The sequence below is a fragment of the Rhagoletis zephyria genome, unplaced genomic scaffold, assembly GCF_001687245.7.
Source record: "Rhagoletis zephyria isolate East Lansing unplaced genomic scaffold, Rhagoletis_zephyria_1.1 Rzeph_scaffold_04625, whole genome shotgun sequence".
Taxonomy (NCBI): Eukaryota; Metazoa; Arthropoda; class Insecta; order Diptera; family Tephritidae; genus Rhagoletis; species Rhagoletis zephyria.
The window spans coordinates 1-26,422 of record NW_016161708.1 but is presented as its reverse complement, the minus strand read 5'-3'; the positions used below and the strand labels follow the sequence as shown (position 1 = coordinate 26,422).

The 26,422-nt window shown below is 36.5% G+C and overlaps 1 protein-coding gene across 2 annotated transcripts; it reads right to left on the bottom strand.

The window, feature by feature from the left end:
* Nucleotides 1-1,367: 1,367 nt before the first annotated feature.
* On the bottom strand, nucleotides 1,368-26,042 carry sosie (oogenesis-related protein sosie). Of its 2 annotated transcripts, none has more exons than XM_017626452.1 (4): nucleotides 25,901-26,042; nucleotides 11,919-12,065; nucleotides 2,452-2,625; nucleotides 1,368-1,692 (listed from the first exon to the last, which is right to left on the bottom strand). In XM_017626452.1, the coding sequence occupies exons 1-4, from the start codon at nucleotides 26,040-26,042 to the stop codon at nucleotides 1,601-1,603; spliced, it is 555 nt and encodes a 184-aa protein (XP_017481941.1). In that variant the 3' UTR covers nucleotides 1,368-1,600. The 2 variants fall into 2 exon arrangements, with proteins under 2 accessions (XP_017481941.1, XP_017481942.1); XM_017626453.1 differs by lacking the exon at nucleotides 11,919-12,065 and adding an exon at nucleotides 11,545-11,691.
* Nucleotides 26,043-26,422: the final 380 nt, after the last annotated feature.

Below are 26,422 nucleotides of genomic sequence, written 5' to 3'. Positions count from 1 at the left end.
TGTTTACTACAATTTAAGTCTATTTCCGAAGACACCTAGTACCTGTAAAATATGTAGGGGTGAAAACTGGTATCTTGCCGATTTTTTGCATGGCGGCCAATTCTGCTTGAATACTATGAGGCTAGTCACAACCTGACCTGAACGCTGACCTATTTCGCAGCTCACAATTGTATCCATACGTGGCAATCAAATCCCAAAAGGATTTTCCTCCATCTCATCACAATTTTTGGAGAAACCGAAATATGTATTCACGAGTAACCTAAATATGGACGTTTCTCAACGTTATGATTTTAGTTTAATTTGGTATCTAGAATTACTCACAGATTTTTCCCGTTGGACGATAGGAGAATTACCTTCCCGCCTATGGATGGAAGTCTAAATTGGGGTATCTTATTCTTATTAGTAAACAGTAACAACTCAGTTTTGCTTGAATTTACGTTAAGGCCGCTGCCTTTAACCCACGTGTGTAGTCTACCCAGTGCCTTTTCTAGAATTTCACTTACAGTAGAAATAAAAGGTACCGTGACTGCTATCACTACATTGTCACCATACGTCACTACTTTAACTCCTCCTTTATTGAGTTCTAGCAGTACAGTGGTTAGTGCTACTACCCACAACAGTGGGGAGAGTACACCACCCTGAGGGGTACCTCTACGCACATATTTAGTTATTAGACTATTTCCTCTTTTCGCCTGGATAATTCTGTTTTCCAGCATGGAGCGTACCCAACCAACCACACCGCCGCCAACACCAACCCCCACGACAAATAGGTAGTGAGTGTCGATCCTTTTCTCGCGGGTCTTTTCCAAGATTTGGCATATTGAGAGTACCTGGTCTATGGTAGATTTGCCAGGCCAAAAGCCACACTGATAAGGCCCAATCAGTTCATTGACGGTGGGCTTCGGTCTTTCACACAATACGCACGATAAGACCTTGTAACCTATGCTTAGAAGGCTGATCCCGCTGTAGTTGTCATAGTCAGGCGGTGGAACATCGTCTCATCCTAAGAACAATGGATGATCATGACGATTTTAATTTTTGTTATAATAAGCATTACTTATACATATACATATGTAGGCAGATAAAACTTTATGACTACATAAAAAATAGCATCAACGACTTTAAATGGAATTTATATTTTTTACACTCTTAACATTATGCGTATATGTATGTAGGTATGTATGTATGTAAGTACAAATATATATAAACCAAGCGATAAAGAGCATTTAAGTAAATCAAGTTACATTTATGATAAATTTTAAGAGGCACTCTATGTAGTGATGCAAATACATACGTATGTACATTTATAAAATTAGTGTTAGTCATATTATGATATACAAATGTATGTATGTGGCTTGAGTTGTGGATTCAATAAAATACGTCTAAAGGCTTAAATTTGTGGAAAAATAACTAATTGAAGATAACTTCCGATATGCATAAAACTCACAATTCTTTTTTTTTCTAATGCTACATAATTTTTATGAATTTCTGTTTTTACAAATACGAACTAAAAATGTATAATGTTAATTGACAATACATTTATTATGACTAAGCATAATCACGCACCGGTGATAAACAGATGCGCTTGCTGTTGATATATTTAAAAATGCGGCTTCATCCGTGCGTAGACAATGAATGGCGCTACAGTTGACAGTAGGGACAACAAAATATTTGCCATTATTTGTAGTGAAGCTATGGAAGATAAAATATTATTGATAAATAGAATATTGGAAGATCTAAAAATATTCAATGAATAGGTACATATCGTTACTCAAGGTGAAAAGGTGCTAAGTCCATTTTTTGAAATTGTTCAGTTGAGACGAAAAACCGTCTTAACTGTGTATTATCTGGCATTTCGCATCGAAAATTCAAAATTGGAAAAAGGGGTTTTAGCATCTTTTTACCATTATGTGGCGATATATACATGGTGGTGCAAAAGGAATGTCATAATGTGAATTATGAAGTCTATTTAAAAGTTAATTTGAAGATTTAAAATTTATGAAATTAAGGTAAATAAAATTATAGTTTAAATAACTAAAACCTCTCTATCGGCCTACAATATATGTAGATGTCAAAGAACAATGACTTTTGACTAAATTTGTAAAAATTAAGACACATTCACATTATGAAATTATTTTTGCGCCACCTTGAATATGTATATCGTCGTTTAAAGTACAAAACCGCGTATCAACAAAATGCAAAACCGCGTATGAGAGGTTGCATAAATTATTTTCCAGAGAGCAAAAACACTCATATTTCAAAATGGTTCTCTTTTTTATAAAGCAAACGCATTTCTGGCTAGTATATTTCAGGACGAATGGATAAGGATTGAGCCAGGATCTTGTGTGAATAAATCCAGTTTTTGGCAGCCATTGTCAGTTACGCGGTTTTGCAGAATGACGATACGCGGTTTTGTACTTTAAACGAAGATATATAAAATCTCTTACTTACCGCCACTGCAAATATCCTTCAAAACATCTTCGAAATATCCATTTTCATTGTCGCAGAGGCAAATCTTAGTTTTGGAAATGAATTTAGCCACACCAATTGTGCGATTGACACTTTCAAAATGACAAACCAAACCATCTTCACACTCGTTGCTGCTGGTGCATTTGTGGCGCAAACCTGGAAATACAAATACAAGAAAAAAATTTTACCAGCGAATGATGTGTCAAAAGACTTTGTGAGAACGGAAAAATATTTTTTTTTTTATTTATATATACATAACATGAACTGTACGATGACAAGTTAATAAATGACTTAACTGATTACTTTGAGACGCAAGTTACCAAAAGGGTTTTTCAATAAGCATGGGTCGATGTTGAACTATTTTTTTTTTTTTTTATTTACGAGGCTTAAATTCACTGGGTTGTGTTGAATTGAATAGCATCGGTGTCTTGCGTCTTATCGGCATAAAGCAGCGACTGCAGAAAACTCTACAAAAAACGGTTTGCTGGGTCAAATTGCACGATCTTGTAGACTACATCGCAGAATATTGTTGTTTACCCCGGTGGGCGAGCATCTAACCCCGATCTGCATTAAAGAGAGACTCTTCAACATCTCCCGCACAGTGGTACAATCCCAAGTATTTTTTTTTGGAAAAAATTAGAAATAATCGGCGCAGAAGCTCTATTTTCCATATGTAATATTTATGGACACAAATCAAGAAAAAAACGAAAAATTGGCGTAATCGATTTATTTTAAAATATACCAACCGTATTAACCTAATCTCAGAAACCTCTTAAAAATACCATAAAAATCACACCAATGAATGTATGATTCCAAATTTGGTCCATATATTTTTAATAATATTATGTGTGAATCTCCAAAAATTAGGCGTAATCGGTTTATTTCAAAGCATGCAAACCTAACCTCAAAACGCATTAAAAGAGCCGTACAATGCGGACGGCTGAATATATCGTTTCGAAGTTTGACCTATGTTAGTAATAATATTATAACTAAACTCCCAAAAAACGAGAGTAAAGGTTTTATTTTAACACATACCTCCAATGGAAACTTAACACCAGAAGCGCCTAAAAAATAACATAAATGCCATCCCTACTATATGAGGTTAAGTTAAAAATCGCAAATACGCGCCAATTGTTTTTTCAGAAATCGATAGAAAATGTTCCGGTCTTACATTCTTTCACAGATAAGAATGCGAAGGAAGAAAAAGGAAATACAACTTTTGTCCATCAAAAATGTCAAAAACTTAGTATTTATATATTGTCATTTTTGTCTGCTTATATTTATTAAAATATTTCATTGATTGCCCCGATTTTTTGTTTTTTAGTTTTGTCTAAATAGCAAGTGTTTATTCACATGAACATACAAGGAAGAGATCTTTGGATCAACCGTCGGAAAATTCAGTATTCACGAAGAAACGGACTAAGGCTGACCGACTTCACCATGGCCCGAAATATGATTGTATGTAGTACTAGGTTCCAGCACAAAAATTTCCATCGACTGTCTCCACCTCAAAATTCGAAAAGTCTAATGTATCATTTTGTGATAGATGCAAGGCATGCTTTCAGTGTTTTGGACGTACATACACTCCGAGGGCCAAACATCAACTCGGGCCAATTGTAGTCAAAATGCGCACCTGCCTCTGTGCAGTAAGAAAAGTGTGTCCAACAAAGCAACGAACCAACTATCGCGGCCTCATGTTACTTATTATAAGTCGCAAGGTCTTATTCAGCGTATTATGTGATAGACTGAAGCCGACTATTAACGAAGTCATTAGGCCTTATCAATGTGGCTTTAGATACCACACGAGGTTTAAGACAACTGACTCCCTTTCGCTTCATTTCTTTAATCTAATGTAGAAAAGTGCGTTTACAAAATCAAGGTGCAAAAAAACTAGTAGATGAAACAAATAATTAAAATCATCTTGAACCTATTCTGCTGAACCGGAGTGTATAGTACCTAATTTTGTAATATTATGAGACAGCATCTTATGACTATGTACGTACGTATGTAGTCACTTCATTTCACTTGTCCACTCATATTTGCAACAGAAGGCAGCACTCTTTAACATCTAAGCAAATAACTGAAACTGTCAATAACAAAGTAAATAGAAACAAAGCTCAAGAAAAGTAAATAAGGAGCTAAACTGGGATGATGCTATTGTTTGACTTTCATTTAGCATGGAAAAAGTAACTGAAGCCTAGATTCACGTAAAATCTAATCGCAAAAATAAATGAGTACCTAGTGCAAGAAATCCTTGAAGGAAAGAAGCAAGTTGTATTTACAAGCTCATTAAGTTCCGTGAATCTTTAAATTGTATGCATAGTTAGTGTTGCTTTTTTTACATAGCTTAGGTACGAATGTAGTGCATAGCTATAGCACAACATACTATTCTTAAAAACAATTTGTAGTGTTAAAATGAAAAAAAAAAAACATACTAAGGGTGCAGAAATACGAAACGTATGCCCATGCAGTACAAATAATACCAAGAAAATAATTTTTATACTCGTATCATCTGTAATGTTGATTGGTGCTGAAATTATTGCTGCAATAAAGCAATTAAATGAGCGTTGCACACGCATATTGAAATGTTATTAAGACACAAAATAGAAATAACTGAAACTGTGATATTTACTTTGCATATGTAGCACAAATCAACGACGGATGCTTGCATGCCGAGGAATTTCATGCAACTAAGCACGAAGCAGCAGTGAAAAAGTGTTACATTGTGTTTACAAATTATAAGGCAACCTATATGTATGTAGAAGAATATTTTCTTTTATTTGTGTGCTGTGTATTGTATACAGTATCGATCATGTCTATAGCACGCCATTTCAAAGTGACATTGTGTGCCACTTATGTTTATTTATTTATTTTTAAGAATTTTCAATTAAAATACAGTTATTTCTATAACAAAACCCATATAAACACAAGTTTAACAATTTGTAGAAAACTGCAAAAAAGTGCAACAAATTTTCACCTAAATTTCAAACTTTTTTCTCGGAAGTGTTAGAATTTTTTTGAGTGCACAGTTTTATAGCCCAATCAATTTTAGTCTGATAATGTGCAAGTTTCAAGTGGCTAAAAGTTACCGTTGATTTTTAGAATTTGGGTGTTGAGGTTATCTTCCATATACAAATAAATTGAGTTTATTCATTATATGGAAGCGACAAAAAAATTCTAAAAAATTAACGGTAATTCGTAGCCACTTGAAATTAGCACATTATCAGACTAAAAAACTGTGTACTCAAAAAAATTCTAACATTTCCGAAAAAAAAGTTTGAAATGTAGTAGAATATTTGTTGCACTTTTTTGTAGTTTTCTACAAATTGTTAAACTTGAATATATATGGGGTTTGTCAGAGAATGAACTACATTTTAATTGAAAATTCTTAAAAATAAATAAATAAACATAAGTGGCACACAATATCACTTTGAAATGGCGTGCTATAGATATGACCGATACTGTATATACATATGTAATGAAAGGGAATAACCAATTTCTGAGTTTAAAGTGGATTGCGACTTTAATTTCCTTTTGCACTTGCTTATGGAGTTCTGCCTGCGCTGCCCATCACTGGTTTATACGGATTACTCATACCCCATCATGGTTAAACGAGTATTTGCATGTGTTGAAGCAAGTTATGGCATTACTCATACGCCCTGTTGACTTGAGTATGTGCTTAAATAGCTTTGCGTGTAGGGTAAGGCTTCCTCAAGTGGGCCCCGAATTTACCAAGATTAATATTTTCCAATGATATTCACGCAGCGCCGCGATTTGTAGGCGAAAAGTACACTGTGTAAATTTAGATGCCAAATTCTAAATAATTTTTTTTTTTGATAAACAATTGAAATATTTTGCAGTGTTTTGAAAATTTTTATTTTTCTTTGAAAGTAAGTGTCCGAATGAAAATTTTTTTTTTGGGTGCTGATTTAAAAAACATTAAACTATACAAGGAAAATATTTGCGTTACAAAAATATTTTGTTTTTGCTTTTCAATAATTTTTTTATGAGCAATTAAACTTTTAAGCAATTTCTGCGCCTCGTGGACGAAAATTTTTAACAACAACATCTGTAACATGATAAAAACATAGCAAGGTAGAACCGTTCTCTCAATTTGTCGGCCATAATTTTGTTTTGAAGTTTGCCAACATTTTAAAATCATATAAAAGTGAAAATAAAAAAATGAAATTGTTCGAAATTGTTGTTGCTTGAGATTGAAAATGAAAATGTGTGCGTGAGTTTGTGAGTAAATTTAAACGTTAAATTGTTTGGAAACGTCAAGAATTTTAAAAGTGACTCTCAGCGGTTCTACCTTACTATATTTTTATCATGATCGGTAATAAACATTTCTGCATTTATCTACGAACAAATGGAAATGGTCGGAATGAATTTTTATTTGCCAGCGTGCGCGCCGTGGAAAGTACTACGCTGAAGTTGATCACGTTCCGTTATTCAATTGTTAATGTTTTCCTACTAAGTCGTATATGGCGTATGAGTAATACTAGTATTTCCTTCTAATCCTTAAAACTAAAAAAAATATAAAAAATGCAAAAGTGAGTTTGGTTGTTTGTACGCGTTTATCTGGGTTAAAAAACTGCGGCGGTGGACGAAATTTAGGTTTATTAGAAAAGGGGCGCACCAAAATAAATCTTTCTGCATATCCCCGGAAGGGTTTGTAGAAGAATGCTGTAACTTGATATGGAGTTACACATATCGTCGTTTAAAGTGCAAAACCACGTAACTGACATTTGCTGCCAAAAATTGGATTCGCTCATACAAGCTCTTGGCTCAATCCTTATCCATTCGTCCTGAAATATACTATCCAGAAATACGATTGCTTTATAAAATAGAGAACCATTTTGAAATATGAGTGATTTTACTCTCTAGAATATAATTTATGTAATCTGACATACGCGGTTTTGCATTATTTTGATACGCGGTTTTATACTTTAAACAACGATATCAGTTCTTTTCAATACACAGCGATAAAAATGTGGGTTATTGGGAAAGGTTGCGCGTCATGTGGCATGCATACTGAAACTTATAATTCATATATCTGGAAGGAGAGAGAATGAGAAAAGTCGGAGCTATTGTTATAGGCTCCGTGGTCGCACCCATAAAAGCATAACTTTAACATAATGTCAAACTATGAAAAAGCATCTTCGAAGTGCAGAGTGAGAGCGTATTCGAACGAAAAAGCCGCCAAACACATATCTATGTAAAGTGCGCATTCTTGCACGTATGAGGTGCTTTCGACAATAAGTCTTACGAAGAAATATCGACATCTATGATAAGAAAGGATACTCCCAGCCTTCTAACTGATTGGATCATAACTATGTTGAAATCCAGAACTTTAACAGCGGTACTAGAAGACAATAAGCAAGCAGTAACTGTCACCCGTAGCTGTCCTCAAGGGGGAGTCTTATCGTCCCCTACTATGGACACTGGTTGTTGACGAACTCCTTGAAAAGCTACCTGGCAATGGATTCAAGGCATATGGATATGTAGATGATCTATAGTAATCTACGTTGTTGGCTGGCATGAGGACACTATTTGCTCCAGATTGCAAGCTGCGATCAGACAACGGAATACTGGCGTGCTGCAAAGGGAATGCTAATAAACCCATTTACCAGAAGAAAGAAAGTCAACTGGACTAGACTCACCTTGGCAGGGATAAAAATTGAGTGCTCAGAAAAAGCTCAAAAGGAACTCAAATCTCTTGAATGCTACCGACAAGGCTACATGGATGTTTTATGCCTGCCAGAGACTCCATGGTAAAACTTGAAAATATGACCCAAACTAGCGTATTGGTCTTCCAGTACGTTCGTGAAACCCGTTACTGCTTACGTATGCGGCACTGTCCTTGTGGCCTCTGTCTTTTCTGCTTGAAAATGGGGCTGCCCAATGTAATCCGCATGAATAGTGGGGACCATTGGGGTCACTTGGAGGTTTTCAACCTATTTCTGAATGATCCCGCTATCAAGTTTCCAGATATCATGCTATCGAAATTATCCTTTGACCAGTCCTTCAAGGTCAGAATTTCTGAAAGAGACTGCTGCGAAACGGTAATACCTATGATACATAAAGGGTCACAAGTATGGTACACAGATGGATCGAAGATGGACGACGGAAGTACTGGGGCAGGCGTGCTTGGACCAACATTGCAGAAAAGTGTGCCAATGGGATCACACCCAACCATATTCCAGGCGGAATTCTTCAAAATCGAAGTCTGTCCGGAGATTGTCTCCGGAGAAGGACAAACGAGACCAGAATAAATATTATGTCGGGTAGACAAGCAGCACTAAAGGCCTTAGACTCATTGGGAACGACATTAAGGCTTGTGGATAGTTGTAAAACCCTTCTGAACAGCCTAGGCGCCCATAAGAGAGTGACGCTGTGGTGAGTGCCTGACTGTCTCGCAAAACGTGGAGCCAAAATGCACATGCATGGTCCCGATATCTAAAGGATAAACTGTAGGACTGATTAGGAGTTGAGAAGAATCTCAGATTTCCTACCCAATGGCGGAAGTCAAAAGGAATGAGAAAACACAGAAATTCAAACCTTCATCTAGGAGGAATTCCGAAAGACTCATTGTACTTAGCCGGGAGGATCTTACGTCTCTACAGGCTACCTGACGGGACACCGCAAGTTAAGGTAGCATTTAAATAAAATGGGTGTTTTTGTAGAGATGGACTGCAGGTTTTGTGAGCTGATGGAGGAAACCTGATAGCATATGCTTTGTGACTGCCCACGAATCACGAATCGTATACTGATACACCTTGGGGAACTATTATCTTCTCCATCCAAAATTTTGGAACACGGCAACGCACAATATGCTTTATATCTTAAGTAGCCAAAGCTTAGAGTGAATACAATTAGGGTTTAGCACAATAGATCTTCTTAGGTCGCAGCGCGAGTATGTCCGACATAATAATAATAATGTAGTTTGATTTCTGAGGTAACTATGAGTATTACCAAATCGTCAGTGTTCAAGGTTGAAGAGGAATTAAAGTTTTATAATGAAAAAATCTGCGCTGGGGACGACAAGTCTTTCCGCACGCAGGCGAAAAAGTATAAATGAGGGTAAAATGNAGCAATTTCTGCGCCTCGTGGACGAAAATTTTTAACAACAACATCTGTAATAAACATTTCTGCATTTATCTATGAACAAATGGAAATGGTCGGAATGAATTTTTATTTGCCAGCCTGCGCGCCGTGGAAAGTACTACGCTGAAGTTGATCACGTTCCGTTAATCAATTGTTAATGTTTTCCTACTAAGTCGTACATGGCGCATGAGCGTAAAAAAAAAAATAAATAAAAAAATGCAAAAGTGAGTTTGGTTGTTTGTACGCGTTTATCTGGGTTAAAAAACTGCGACGGTGGACGAAATTTAGGTTTATTAGAAAAGGGGCGCACCAAAATAAATCTTTCTGCATATCTCCGGAAGGGTTTGTAGAAGAATGCTGTAACTTGATATGGAGTTACGCATATCGTCGTTCAAAGATAACCGCATATCGTCATTCTGCAAAACCGCGTAACTGACATTTGCTGCCAAAAATTGGATTCGCTCTTGGCTCAATCCTTATCCATTCGTCCTGAAATATACTATACAGAAATACGATTGCTTTATAAAATAGAGAACCATTTTGAAATATGAGTGATTTTACTCTCTAGAATATAATTTATGTAATCTGACATACGCGGTTTTGCATTATTTTGATACGCGGTTTTATACTTTAAAGAACGATATAATTTCTTTTCAATACACAGCGATAAAAATGTGCGTTATTGGGAAAAGAAGCGCGTCATGTGGCATGCATACTGAAACTTATAATTCATATATCTGGAAGGAGGGAGAATGAGAAAAGTCGGAGTTATTGTTATAGGTTCCGTGGTCCCACCCATAAAAGCATAACTTTCAGACGGAAATTCTCTGGAAGTATTTTAATTTTGAAGCATTAAGAATTGGTATTTATCAATGTCAAACTATGAAAAAGCATCTTCGAAGTGCAGAGTGAGAGCGTATTTGAATGAAAAAGCCGCCAAACACATATCTATGTAAAGTCCCCTTTTCGATAGTTCCGAACCAGTTTTAAATTCGCCACTTTAGATATAGGTTTGTAATGAATAAAGTGAAATAAAATAGTTATTTAAAAGTACTACATTTCACTGATTTTGAACTGGTGGGTATCTAGTTACTATCGGACTGGCCCGTTTTTGGAGATAAAAATCTAGTATAGGGCTATAAGTATATTGTGGCTGTCCTCAAGGGGGAGTCTTATCGCCCCTTACTATGGACACTGGTTGTTGACGAATTCCTTGATAAGCTAACTGGCAATGGATTCAAGGCATATGGATATGTAGATGACCTAGTAATCTACGTTGTTGGCTGTCATGAGGACACTATTTGCTCCAGATTGCAAGCTGCGCTCAGACAACGGAATACTGAATACTGGTGAGTGCCTGACTGTCTCGCAAAACGTGGAGCCAAAATGCACATGCATGGTCCCGACCCTCTCTGCGGGATATCTAAAGGATAAACTGTAGGACTGATTAGGAGTTGAGAAGAATCTCAGATTTCCTACCCAATGGCGGAAGTCAAAAGGAATGAGACAACAAAGAAATTCAAACCTTCTTCTAGGAGGAACTCCGAAAGACTCATTGTACTTAGCCGGGAGGATCTTACGTCTCTTACAGGCTACCTGACGGGACACCGCAAGTTAAGGTAGCATTTAAATAAAATGGGTGTTTTTGTTGAGATGGACTGCAGGGTTTGTGAGCTGATGGAGGATGCTTTGTAACTGCCCACGTATCACGAATCGTATACTGATACACCTTGGGGAACTATTATCTTCTCCATCCAAAATTTTGGAACACGGCAACGCACAACGTGCTTGATTTCTTAAATAGCCTAAGCTTAGAGTCAATACAATTACACACAGGCGAAAAAGTATAAATGAGGGTAAAATTAAGATGCTAAAACATTTAAAAAATTCAAATTTCCTGTGGATCAATTCAATTCTGTAATTATATCATATTTAACCTAATATTCCACATTAGTAGTTTCAACTCACCTTTTAGCACATCCGGGCATTGTCCATTAACCGGCGCCGAATCATCACCGCACAGACATCGCTGCTTGTAGTCGTTGGGATCCTTAACACAGCTGGTCTTATCTATCGTTACACATTCCTCATGAGTATTGCACTCCTTGCCTTTGACTGTACGTTTGGAGGATTTTTCGAAAAAAGAGAGAGAAAATTTATATTTGATTACCATATTTTTTATTTATATAGATAAATATAAACACAATAAATATTATTCGGTTCGTACTATGTGTATATATGTATTTATGTGTATAGATGCATGCAATTTGTATTTAACTAAATATGCNTCTGTAATTATATCATATTTAACCTAATATTCCACATTAGTAGTTTCAACTCACCTTTTAGCACATCCGGGCATTGTCCATTAACCGGCGCCGAATCATCACCGCACAGACATCGGTGCTTGTAGTCGTTGGGATCCTTAACACAGCTGGTCTTATCTATCGTTACACATTCCTCATGAGTATTGCACTCCTTGCCTTTGACTGTATATTTGGAGGATTTTTCGAAAAAAGAGAGAGAAAATGTATATTTAGTGATTGATTTGATATATAGATAAATATAAAAACAATAAATATTATTCGGTTCGTACTATGTGTATATATGTATTTATGTGTATAGATGCATGCAATTTGTACTTAACTAAATATGTAGTTGGTTTGATCAAATTTTGCGTAACGATTTCGCTTCGACAATGGCATGATATTGCTTAGATTCTATTGGTTTTGCATGCAAATTTCAAGGTTAATGCCTTACAAAATGAACCTGTCACTCACCTTACCGTTATTTTTCTTTTTTGCCCTTCTTGTTTTTGCCTTACATATTAGGCACTCAATGCACAAGCAACTAATGCAGTCAATACAACCAATATTGTATACAATGTTTCATCGAAATTTAAGCGTAAAATTTTGTGTATTGCCATAAAAAAAAAATTAGCATTAGTCACGAACGCTCTGAGCTGCTTACCGCGGCTGATGTAGTCGTATCGAAAAGTAAGAGGAGGCATAATTTTCGCTTCAAAAGCGACACGAGCAGGATTTAATTTCTAATTTAACTACCTTTACTGGGCATTAATCAATAATCGTTTCTCTACTTTAACTAGAACTGACTACTTGGCATATTTATTGCTTAGAAATTACTTTTGAAATCCCTTTTTAGCTCATTAATATTCATATTTGCTTATTGCTGGGGCCGTAAATATGATGTTTATGTTGTTTTTGTTTCGACATCCCACGCGGCATTTTCAAACTGTCGTTAAAGAAGAAACCGGTTAAAAGTTTGGTCGTAATTTTTTTTGTAATTAAGTTAGCGGGGTATTCCACTGTCACGGTTGGGACATTTCTATGGCAAAAATGTACTTTCTTTTTTAAATTCGAGTATAAAGAACTCAACAATTCTACATTTTGATAAATCTACCTCTAATTCACTTTTTTTTGCGGTATTATCAAATACGAAAAAAAATCCAGCTTACATTTATGCAGGACAAAATCTGAGTTATTTCTTTTGTCACGGGTGGAACAAAAAAGAACCTGCTTTTTGGAGCAGATATATTTTATGAAAACCCGGCAAATTTATTTCACTTTTCTGTTTGAACATGATGACTTCCAATAAAAAAAAGAGCTACAACAAAGCAAAAACTTACACAAAAATTATTGCTCTAGTATTAACAAAAAAAATCCGAAATTCCTCTGTCACGGGTGGGACAAGTAAGAATTTTTATATAAAAAGGAGTTTTTAGTGTGGTTCATATTGAAGATTATTTATTAAAAAATATAAGACCCCAAGTAGAGGTTCAATTCACTCACGTTTTATCTGAGGATAGTGCATTTTATATGGAAGAAAATGCCTAGCACTGTCAGCCAAAAAAAATTTAAAAAAACCAAGGCGATTTCCTGGCGTCTTAAGATTGTCACTTTTTCCTACTTACAGTATACTTAGAATTTTTCTAAAAATTTTGATTAAAAAGTTTAAAATTTTTGGGTGTTAAAAGTTGCTGAATTTTTATAAATTTTGTCCGAACTTTGAAATGTGGACTTATTTGGTGGTGGTGGTTAAGTCATATGTTAGAGTTTTATAAAAAAAGTTATGGGAGGCTCCATGAGAAAGTGAACCTAAATTTAAAAATTCACTAAAAGTGTTGAACTCAAAATAACCCTAAAATATACATACATTTGGTCAATAATAGAGAGCCAACTTAAAAAATCCAAATTTCAGTCTCAATATACGTTTAAAATGCAAGATCCCTAAAACGTATTTCTTCCGTGCACATTTTAAAAGCATTGATAACAACGGAAAACTCTTGCAGTGCACAAAGATGCGGTAAACAATTTTTCACATTTTCTGAAAAATGCGTTTCTTTTTTAGTTGGTCGCACTTTAGGATATAGACTATATTTTTTATATATATATTTTGAAACAAGGCAACCCCAAATAATGAACGGGTGCAAAAGTGTGCAGTCGCTTGGCAAAAAATTATTAACTTGGGCTACGTACTGCTACACAATTCAGAATACGTTACCGATGCAGCACGACCCGACTAATTTCTATTTCCAATTAGGCAACTTTTCTTCTTCTTATTTAATGCTTATTAATTTTTTATAAAATTATAGCTTACTATCCAATAATCTTATATATAAATAGGCAATCATGTTTCCTTTACACCCCTTTTACGGCTAAACTATACTTCTAAGGTATAAACAATTACATATCATAAGAAAGGTATTTTGATGTTCATGTGCAGGTAATTTAAAATTTTAAATTAGTTTAACATAAAGGGAAAAAATAAATTCAAAAGTGACACCAATACCAATGCCATACATGTACATGGTTGGGCCGGAAATGCCTCCTAAATGTATGCTTTAATATTGATACCGATAATGATGAATTATAGAAACGTGCTACGCAGCAGTAAAGGAATAAGATGTATGTATGTATGTTCATGAATAGAAAGGGATAAATGCAGAGATTAAAATAAAAGTAAAGGAACCTAAACATAAAGAGAAGGTAAATTTAAATACTAAATATAATAGCAAAGGTGTGGATGAACATATAGATAAAGAAAAGAATACAGATAAAGATGTAAATTAAAGTCAAGGAAGTGATAAAAATTAAAATGAAATGATAAAAAAACGGCAGCGACAAAGATAGAGATAATGGTAGAGTATTGTTTTGTTATGTTATGTTATCTTATGTTATGTTATGCTATGTTGAGTTATGTTATGTTGTGTTGTGCTGTATTGTATTGTGTTCTGTTGTGTTGTTATGTTGCGTTATGTTATGTTATGTTATGTTATGTTATGTTATATTATGTTATATTATGTTATATTCTTTTATGTTGTTCAAGGTATTTCAGCTCAATTCACTTCAATCAACTCAAATAAACTCAACTCGGTTCAGCTCAGCCCACCTCAACTCCCCTTAATTTAAAAGGTTGAATTTCAACCGCTGGGCGAACACTAGTATAAAATTTCCAAAAGTCAAAGGTATTTGGTAGCCACATCAAAATCGTACTTTATTCTATTAAAATTTTATGAGCTACATAGCTGTACATTGATTAAAAAGTTTAAAATTTTTATGAAACTTTTTTCGATTTTTTTTTATTTTGTTGACACCAATGAATAACCTTTCGTGCTTCTATTAATACCTGGTGAGCCTCCTGGGGATTGGCGTCGTCCCATCTAGGACAAACTTGCTTGCCAATAATTCAACGTTCCCACTAACGAGCCCTCATATTAATAACCTAAGTCATATAATTTCGTGTAACTTATCGTGGTGATTTGGCATCAATGACTGAGTATGTAACAAACAACAGGTTTGACAGATTCCGCTCAAACACATACATATGTACGCCATAGGCTGGCATGTCAAGCGAAAACTTTTATCTATAGCGGACATCTTGTAATAATAAACAAAAGTTAATAAATCACATGTGACTTTTCTGTCTGTCGAAAATTAGCATAGACTAAGTACTTTAGTGCGTGTACATTTAATTACTCAGTTCAACTTTGGGGCTGACAAAAACAGGAAACAAAAGAGTAACAAGTTCGTATGTACCTACATAACTACCCAGTAGAAATCGGTTGTATGCGTTCACTTGTAATATATTTATGTGTATTATTAAACTACTGGTGAACCCGCATGGCGTTAAAACGCCCAAAACTTAGTTTAAATATTTTAAAAATACATCCAAATGTTAGTCGGAGTTATAAGAGATCCGAGTGCCAGTGAATGGCATAGTACATGTTTTTAGTTTCATCAAATTTCAAATCACCCTATACCGACGAAAAAAGTTCTTAATTAAAAAAAAAAAATAAAAACTTTACTACTCATCTACAGGTAAAGTCTTTAATTTTCTCTTTTAAACACGTAGCAAACTTATTCAAACATTCCAAATTTTTAAACTAAAGACTTCTTAACAGTCTTTCGTTTGACTACGGTATTTTTGTATTTCATATACGCTTTGTATTAGTTAATTTAGTTAGGACTTTCAAACAGGTGGCAGCCCTCTTCAAATTTATTTTCAAGCTAAATCCTTGTTAACTCTCCTTCGCCTGACATTACGATATATATTTTAATTAAGTGATGAATTTAGTGGAATCTGATTTTTTAAACATGTGGCAACCCCGCTAAGTACAGTTCAGAAAAACAAATTTCAACCCCCTTCGACTAATACCCATATTTTAATAATTCATTAAACTAATTAATTAATTTGAATTTAACTTTATAAACAGGTGGCAACCCTCTTTCAACACCTCAAAAATATTCTGACGATTTCTTAACACTTCTTCGTTCGACATCCATATTTTGATGTTTCATACAACTTGTGTATAAGTAAGCACGTGGCAACCCTCTTCAAAATATTTTCAAACTACTACTTTCTACTTAGAACCCCTTTCATTTGGTATCCATATGGAAAGCCAAGGTAATTACGCACATGACCTCAACTGATTTTCTCTGACAAATAGTTTATTAACTGCAAACAATTACTTCCCCGTAAGTTCAAAATTTCGGGAATTTTTTTTTCGAGATTTTCGAATATCATGACGAAATAAAATAATAGGTGTCTTATTTTTTTCGATAAAGGATGTAAAAATATATATTTCACACCAAAAAAATATGGAGGTGTAAATATTGTATGGAATGGCCCATATAGATGTAGATATCATTCATACGAGCGTTTTGATATACTGTTATGAAAGTATGTACCCAGCAGCGAATGGAATGCATTCCGCATCGATGCCTCACTGACGACCAGTAATGGCATCCGATTCCGCTCTCGATTATTTGTCTATTGAAGAATGCATTACATTTAACATTGCGTGACTTTGGCGGTAAGGTGCGAGGGCTTCTGTTGCATTACTTTTCATCAACGCAGAAATGTCGCTCTTTCTGCATTACCTCTAGCATAGCATTACGCTAAAAGTAATGCAGAATGTTTTAAAGAGTAATGCGGCAATTAAGCAGCTTGTGCATATAAAATAAGAGTTCGCCGTCAATTGCCTGTCAATCGATGAAAGTAATTCGAACAAAAATGGATGCAGTATTTAATACATTGGAATTGATAACATTTGGTGGCGTTCTCATGCAATAGCATTTTCACTGCTGGCTAATTAAGTTTGAAAGTGAGAAAATAGATCTAGGAATGATAGACATAAAAAGATATCCTTTTTTAATGCCCTTTTCACTAGGGAATTCAGTGCAAACTGAACAAAAAGAAATGGTCACACGTTTCAGCTAATTAGTTCTTTGACGGTGGCATTATGTGTTTTTGAACAAAAAAAAATATTCACATAAGTATGTATTTTGTCTTTTTAATTTCGACACTTATTGTTGCCAGTTGTCAAAGAATGCTTTATTCCATCCACTAACTAAGGTGTTGAATTCCAGGCGGATTGGTGGAGACAATTGTTGAAGTGTTCTAAAGCAGTAGTGAGGTTTTCTTGGGATTTAAGGGGAAAATTCAAATTAAGGGTGGAAGAAACCATTGCTCGGAAGGAATTCCAGTCCGTTTACCGATTATGTAGAGTACATTGTTCGGCAGCAAAATTGCTATTGAGTACGAATAAAACAGGGGAGTGATTAGGAGACAAATCGAAACAAGACAAGCTAGACAATTTCTCTGAGGGTACTACGTCTCTAGCCACATAGAAATCAATCAAGTCGGGTATTTTGTTTATATCTCTTGGCCAGTATGTAGCTTTTCCGGACGAGAGCGGAAATACATTCAGCTTTCTAATAGCAGCGTAGAGTTATCGTCCTTTAGAAGTAATAAGGCGAGAGCCTCTGAAGGTATGCTTTGCGTTGTAATCGCCTATGAACCTATTTCCAAGGAAATTGAAAAACCTTTCATATTCCGCAGTACTTATAGTGTGTTTGGGTGGGCTGTAGATTGCGGACACCGTTAGTAGGCCTTTTCGATCTGCATCTACAATTTTTGGTGCTTGTATAGAGTTCGTACGCCACGGAATTGTGTTGTAATGCTTGATTGAGTTTCGAATTAGTGTACCTGAGCCAACATGAGCCTTGTTGTCTGGATGCATTGTGTGGTTGAATTTATAGCTTGGAGTTTCGAAGTGGGTTTTATTAGCAAAATTAGTTTCAGATATCAGGAGAAAATCTATGTCTTGGGTCTGAAGAAACGCTTTAACTTCATGTAAGTGTTTTGATAGCCTATTAGCGTTCCAAAAGACAATTTTTAGGGGTTCGCAGATGCGCAGTGTTAAGTTCTCATTATTGTTGTGACTTGTTGGATGACTTGCTTTAATAGTGCGACCATTTCTCTCATTTCATTTGTATTTTGGGTTTGAGCTAGAGTTACAGAGCTATCTGGAGTATCACTCAGAAAGAAAATATAACAGATTAAACTTCATACTTTCTATATATGTATATAGCATCTCAGAAAATAATTGACCGATGAGAAAAGTATTGATGCCAATTAAAAGATAATTTAAATACCTTTTTACGACGTATATACTATAACCATTTAAAAACAAAATTAAGTAAATGCCATTTAAAAGAATGTATACAATAATAGATTGGCGCTTACACATACATATGCTAATGTTTGGCCGAGCTTCTCCCCCGATTTGTGGTGTGCGCCTAGATGTTGTCACACAAAGAGGTGCGACCTACAGTTTTACACCGACTCCGAACGCCTATTGTATTTTTATGAGACGCTGTTTTTCATGGCAGAAATACACTCGGAGGTTTGCCATTGCCTGCCGAGGGGCCACCGCTGTTAAGAAAAAACCCTTTTTTTTTATTATTATTTTTTTTTTGCGTTGAAGCTTTGACATGTTATATATTATGTCGTATGTCAATAACGATGTTTAACCTTCAGTTAGTGTTAACAATGAAAAACTGGCCCTAAAAGTTTAACTATGGTTTTATAGAGCCAAGAACTTATGTACTTTGGGTGAGGGATGCCATATTTTATCAATAGCTCCTCTGCAAAAATATAAGGCAACTGAGTAAGTATTTGACGCCGTCGGAAATCTGCAGGCAAACACGCCCAATCTGTGAAATAGTTTGGTTGGGGACCTTGTACTTCTTAGTGAATAAGAAAAATCTTGTCTTACTAAGACCGACGGCAAGGTCGCCCATTTATCGTATAGGGTGTCCATCAATCTACCTTTAACCATAAGTGACACGTCGTCTGGAGAGGAAATCACCCGACAGGCTCTCTTCTTCACTATCTCTAGCAAGTCGTTGAAGACTAGGGATACTACTTTTGAGGGGTAATGTTGGTACGACGATGTTTCGCTGCATCTGAGAAATTATCATCGCTGCTCATATACAGCACTAGAAAAAAATCGATATCGATGATTTGGACGTTCTAAAATGAGTCAAGTTATACTTAAATTTAATGGAAAATTTTATAATTTTGCATCCCAAATACTGCAGTCTCTGTAAATCAATTAGACAAATACATACAAATGATCGTATTTTATTACATTTAGTTAGTCTTCCTATACCCTACTTATAGTTGGAATTAAAATTCATACCATCGTAAGATCGCTAAGGCATAAAGTTCCAAAGCATGTTGTTATTGAAATTCTAACGGGTGGTCGGTCGAAAAGCGCTGTGCAACCCTCGTGCTTTGTTACCACGCAGGTTTCTTTTGAAATAGGCTACAAGGAAACTCATGCAGTTAGTTTCCTGCCTCGCCCATCAGGTAGCCCGAATCAGCGACAGTCGTCATCCTTCTACCCTTCGCAGAACGTTCTTCATGGAATCCTCTAAGCCCTTCTAATTTCATACTTGCAGATTTCCAGTTCTGCTATGCAAAATTAAACGTTAGCTCTAAAGCTCCCAGTCAGAGAATGTTTTACTTCCTGGCTCTATTAAAGAATCATCTTCTTGATGTCCTCAGCGCAGAAAGATCCATCTCTCCCCAGCTATATCGCTATTCAGATATGTATGTCGTTACAAACAGTTCTTGCGCTGTCAACCCTTGCCTTGTGTAACTTATTAAATCCGAAATTTTAAAATTAAATAAAAAGTTTTCCGTTCAACTATAAATTTTATTCTGTTCTGATCAAGGCGAATTAATATAAGGTTAGAATCTCTATCAGTATCCCTTGAAAGGCAACGTGTTTTTCGGGACTTCTAAATAAGGGATAGCGATGGTTTACCGGTGTCTTGCGCTACAAAAAGTATTTTAAAGTGCCCTATAAAAATATTTGCTGCAGCAGAGAAACGTCTTCTTTTCCTTTGTTATGTCACTTTATTAAGTATGAAATTTCACTATCGTCGGTACGAAGTATGCATGTTAGTCTAGTGCTCGCCGAGCTAACACTAGGCCCAACCATCCAAGAGTGTACCACAGGAGGACAGGGGCGTCTCTAGTTGTTCTTTATCTGGGGATAGCGTTTTAAGGGTATCTTTCCAACGCCAGGTCATTAGCCACGCAGTTTCCGGCGATGTCACTGTGACCCGGCACCTTATTAAGAAGTAGTCCGACGCGATTAATAGAGAGGTCAGACATACCTTTACCGATTTCGAGCGCACCATCACACCCTTTAGCAGTGAGTCTACCGCGATCTTAATGGCAATTATTTCCACCTGAAAAACACTGCAGAACTCCGTAAGCCTGAATATAGTATTGATGGAGAGTTTCCGACCGAATAAATCTCCACCAAACCTGCCTCCAAGTTTTGATCCGTCCGGCGAGAAGTTCACCGCTCCCTTCTTCGAGTAACCTCGCCCTACCCAGTCAGCTCTTGAGGGGAATATGGGTATAGAAGTAGATTCCGGGAGCCATTTCGGAGGCGACGTAATCTATGTGTTCAAAGCCCTCCACAACCCCACAGTGTTACCACCCGGTACCCCTGAGCATAATAGCGGTTCGTGCTGCGACATTTCTGTCTGCAATATCCGCAGGTGCCGTGTTCAACATGACTTTAAGCGCCAGTATATGAGTTGTTCTGAATGCTCCGCTAACTCCGATAACGGCGATCCATTGTATACGCTCCGGTTTTTTACAAGTGTAGACTTCTCTAGTGAGTTCCACCAAAACAAAGGCTCCATTAAACAAGATAAGCTTAAATCTGGCTTCATAGAGCTAATGAAATACTTTGGGGAGAGATCTCACCTTTTACCGATAGTTCGCCTACAGCAGTATAAAGCAACCGACGCTTTTCTCACCCTTTCCTCAATGTTAGGGTTGCACAACAGCTTCCTGTCCAGGATCAAGCCTAAGTAATTGCCCCTGTCTGAGAGCCGCAGACGTACACCCCTAATCGCGTGAAGGGCCACAACAGGTATCTTGTACTTCCTGGTAAACAATACAAGTTCCGTCTTGCTGGAATTCACTGTGAGGCCGCCATTGATCGCGCACCTAGTTAACTGGTCCAGGTAACCTTCAGCCAGATCAAAGGGGGTGTATAGAAATCGTCCCTTATCCAAAAGTTCCACATCATCTATATAGCCGATCATCCGACAGCCCACTTTTTCCAGTTCCTCTACAACGCCTTTTACAACCGCAATCCAGAGCAGGGGAGAGAGAACACCACCTTGAGGAGTGCTCGTATTGACTCTGGGCTGAGTGCAAGCGTTGTCCCACTCCGTCGCGACAGTTCCTTTCAGTTCTGTCCCGAGGTAAACTATAGATAAGCCTTATTAGGTTGGTCGCAATCCCTAGATTATGAATAGGCTTGACTATTGCCTCTGCAGTGACATTGTTGAAGGTCCCCTCGATATCGAGGAAGGCCCCTACTGCATAATCTTTGTACGTGAAGGCTTCCTCTAACCACTTTACCAATATGTGCAGGGTGGTATCCACCGACCTTTCCTTGCAATAAGAATGTTGAGCGCTTGAAGACAGTCACAAGAAATCGCGTTTCTTATGTACAGGTCTATCAGCCTCTCTAGTGTTTTTAGCAAACACGAAGACAGACTGATCGGCCTAGGGGAAACATAAGAGCCTTTCCGGCCTTAAGGATGAACGCAACACTGCCTACCCTCGCAGCCTTGGGGAAGTACCCAGTCCTCACGCAGTTCTCCTAAATAGGAGCCAACCAATTACATGGCACCTCCAGAGCCTTTTGCAGCTGCGCAGGTATAATACCATCGGTCCCCGGCGACTTGAAGGATTTAAACGAATTTATCGCCCAAACCTTGTGACGATCGTTTAATCGTTCGTTTATTATTTAAAAAATCAAAACTGAAACTCACACACACATTAGGTAGGCTCAGAAGGCGCAGTAGTTGAGCGCAACCGTTGCTTAAAAAAATCAGTGATCGTTATGCTTCTTCTGAACGGCTTGATACATTAGCTGTCAAATTCAACTCTCAAAGGTACACACCAACTTATAGTCTGAAATGATCGGAAAAAAAATTTCGATCCTCTAACACGCAACTGTTCAGTTGATCAGAAGTACACAATAACGCGTTCAGAAGGTGCAATCGCAACAGTTACGGAGCTGTTGCGTCTTCTTAACGTGTCCATTCTCATTTTCAATCTCAAACAACAACAAGTGTGAACAATTAAATTTTTTTATTTTCATATTTATGTAGTTATATCAAATGCTTGCAAACGTAAGAAAAAAATTACGACCGACGAATTGAGAGAATGAGCTTACCCTGTAATGGGCGGGGATACCGTGCGATTTCGTCCATTTTCAATACCAACCTACGTTGATTAAAGGGCAACCATCATACTATAATTCGTTAAGATATCTAAGTTAAATATAAATATAAATTTTAGACATAAAAATCAATTATTAGCTTTCTATTGTATTGTAATATTCCAAAACATCAAAAAGGTTTTGGGCGTGGAATCCATTGGGCTAAAAAATTGCAAAATCTAGTATTAAGTGGAAAACTATTTGTAACGCAACAGCAGTTTTTTGTACTTGAATTGTAAGATAAATTGGTTTAGTAGTAGTTAGAAAGAGATCTCATTTTTCAAGCAACATTATCCCACCCGACCAACGTACACGAGAATGCATCCGTTTGAGATATTTTGGCAACACTTTCGCTTACAAAACTATTTAGAACGAGTTCCGAAAGGTATCGGTTTAAAAGTTCGTATCGAACGAAAACTATCGAGGATATACGTGTATTTACTCGTATCGTTTCGTCCTTAATAAACTGTTTACCAGCTTTTAAAAACATTACGGGGATTCTCGAACTCTTGCACAGCACAGCAGATAATTTTATTTTAGCGAGTTTCAGCGGTATTTGTAAAGCAACCCTGCAGTACGGGGGAGCGACTACAGGACTGATGAATCGGTAGCTACCTGGTAAACTCCGTCAATTACCGACCGACTACTTGCAGTGTATTTCATCGATTACTTTAACAAGGCAATGTCCTAGGCGGTAGTCACCATCGGCTCTCTCTGCACTACTGGGACTTACTAAAGTAGTCACTTGCATGATTTATGGGCGCCCTCTGTCGTAGTTTTTCGCTATTCTGTTTGCGACTGTTTCGATTCTGCACTACCATGTGCACTACCACGAGTTAATAGAGTAGCTACTTACATAGGAGTCGGTGCGGTAGCGGTTCAAAAGTAGCGATTGACTCCAGCAGTACTGGATGGAATGGACAGGTTCAGAAGGTGCAATAGTTCAATAACTGTTGCGATTGCACCTTCTGAGCGCGTTGTTGTGTACTTCTGATCAGCTCAACAGTTGCGGGTTTAATGATTGTAATATTTTTCTTTTCATTTGAGACAACATGTTGTGTGTACCTTTGACAGTTGAATGTGACAGCTAATGTGTGAAAACGTTCAGAAGGCGCACAATTTTGCTCACTAATTCTTGATGTTTAAAGGGTGTTACCATGGTTTACAGGCCATTTTAGCGGCGATTAGTGGAATCAAAAGTTGGCTGCCCCCCAACTTCATTGGAAGCGATTAGTTGAAAAGCCATTTACATCAGGCGATTGTTGTTTTCAACTAAAAGTTGCCTGTAAAATCGTCTCATGTATAAACACCGTATTATAACAACGCACATCGGGGTATTGGAACGATTTAGGCGGCCAAAAACCAATTTGACGAAATTTTTAAGGAAACTTTAAAAATTTGCCACATTCGATAGAGAACATTCCAAATAACAATTCCCAGTCCCCCTCACTTTTCTAACATGCACAGCGAACGCTCAACGTTGACCGGAAGCAGAATATTCTAACGCTGCCTATAAATAAATTTTCGCTCTCTAATAAGATCGTGACGATTTTAAGTTAATATTTTCATTTCTGCATTGTATTCTTAAAAAGTAGTGATGGATCCGCATACAGAAGGTAATAATGTATTTAAGCGTAAATATCTTTTAATCATTTTATTAAGCAAAAGTTCTATTTAAATGTAACGAATATAGCGAGTTTCAACGAGTATTTTTTTGTTAATTTTTGTGAATATTAAGGAACTTGTTGTATATTTTCAGTAAATATTGTATCCAAATTGTTGAAAATTGGTATGTGAAGTAAAATTTTGGAAAAAATAGGATTATTATTAAATTAAAAAAAAAAATGGGAGTGGCCCCGCCCACTTATGATTAAATGCTATATATCAGTATCCGCTTTACTAATCCGTACCAAACTCGGTATTAGCCTTGCTAAGGCTATATAAATCTAACGTAACTGCTAAAAATTCTTGAAATCGGGCGATAACCACGCCCACTTCCCATATAACGGTAATTTACAGAAACGCGAAAACTGCGATAAATAAATAACTACTGAAGCTAATTCGATTCTTGGAATAACCTCTTAGCATTAAATAAAATTATTAGAATTTTTTTGATAATGGGCGTAGCGCCGCGCACTTTTGATCACAAATGTATATCTTGGTAACCGATTTATTGATTTGTACCAAACTCGGTGCACTTAATAGCCTTGGTATGGAAAAGCAATGCGTCGAATATACGAAAGGTTCGATATTTCAGTAATTGAGGACGTTAATTTACCCCAAGTTAATACTTACGAAATTCTCTTAACAATAAATAAGAATTTTATTATTACAATAATGTAGCTTTATTACATTGGGTGCGTTCGAGCTATGGAATAATTACCGTAATATTGCATACTTGTTGCTTTCCGGATTACATGTTGCTGATGATCAACTGAAAATTTTCTAAAATGCTGCAGAAATTGCGCAGTAAAAATTTTTATGTTGCTTTTGATTTGCCAATGATGAGTAACTGATTGTCAAAATTTTGCTCCTCGAACGTTGACGTAGGCAGAGTCGGTCAAATCTCTCTCTTTCATAAAAAGTAACACTGCCGCATTAATTGTACCTCGAATACACCCTTTTCTTACCTATACTGTGATACATATTTGAATTAATTAATTCCTTAAATTAAAGTTGAATTTGATTTTTTAAACCCTGGGAGGTTGCATAGAGATAAAGCCTTTTCAAGCCCATTTCCGTTGATACCCATATTGCAGCGATTCATTTAACTAATTGAAATTTTTTTTTTAACAGGTGGCAACTCTGTTAATGTTTTAACCTATATTTAATGGATTTTAAACATTTACAACTCCATATGACAAAACACGTCTTTTCGAGTTGAAATATTCATAAAAATAATTTTGGCCCCTATGTGAAACGGTTGCGCTCAACTGTTGCACCTTCTGAACGTGCCCAATGTGAAGCAAAATGTAATGAACCAATGCGGGGTTTGGGCTATAGGTATGTAGTATGAAGCTGAGTATTTTCGATGCTGCATATCGTTTAATTTTTTTTATGGTATGAAAATCTAGGGTGCTGAAAAGTTCGAACCAATAGTGAAAGCTTCTTCGCTTCTTTTTAAAAAACAAACCAATTCTTCAACCCTCTAAAAAGTGCATAGAGTTCGTTTAATTAGACTACTTGAAAACTTACTTATTGGCGTTGGTGTTGGTTTGTCACTATTCGTCTTGCCAAATGTTGTCAAAGCTGTCGAACTGACCCCGAAGAGTACAATGAACACACCAAACAGCATTGTCAGGCTGCCGCATTGTGTGAAACGTTTTAGAGGCTGCATTTCTTTTAAATTAATTTCACAACTTTTCTTCGCTAATAATTTCACAAAGAGTTTGAATGTTTTTGTGTAAAGCAATGTCGTACTTTTAGCGCAGTTCTTAAGAATTGTTTTTTTTTCTGTTTGGTAATTCCACAAAACCGATAAGAATTCTCCTTTTTGTATATTCAAATACTGCAAATTTTTGCTCCTCAACTACGCAGCATTTAATGAGCTAACACTTCCCGTTGTGGTGCTGCGAAAGCTGGCGCGAAAAATATGCGTTTGAATAAATTTGTCCAGTTACTGTGGGCGATGTGCTCGTAAATAAATGTGCAAAACACTGAATTTTTTTAATGTTACACAGATTTCGGGTTTATTGATTTTGGTACATTGAACGTAAG

Excerpts from the sequence above, each read along its gene's own strand:
- sosie (XM_017626452.1), bottom strand. The coding sequence starts at position 26,042 with ATGCAGCCTCTAAAACGTTTCACACAATGCGGCAGCCTGACAATGCTG. Across the intron at positions 2,626-11,918 it reads ATGCCCGGATGTGCTAAAAG|GTTTGCGCCACAAATGCACC; the intron begins GTGAGTTGAAAC and ends TTGTATTTCCAG. Across the intron at positions 1,693-2,451 it reads GAAGGATATTTGCAGTGGCG|CTTCACTACAAATAATGGCA; the intron begins GTAAGTAAGAGA and ends TATCTTCCATAG.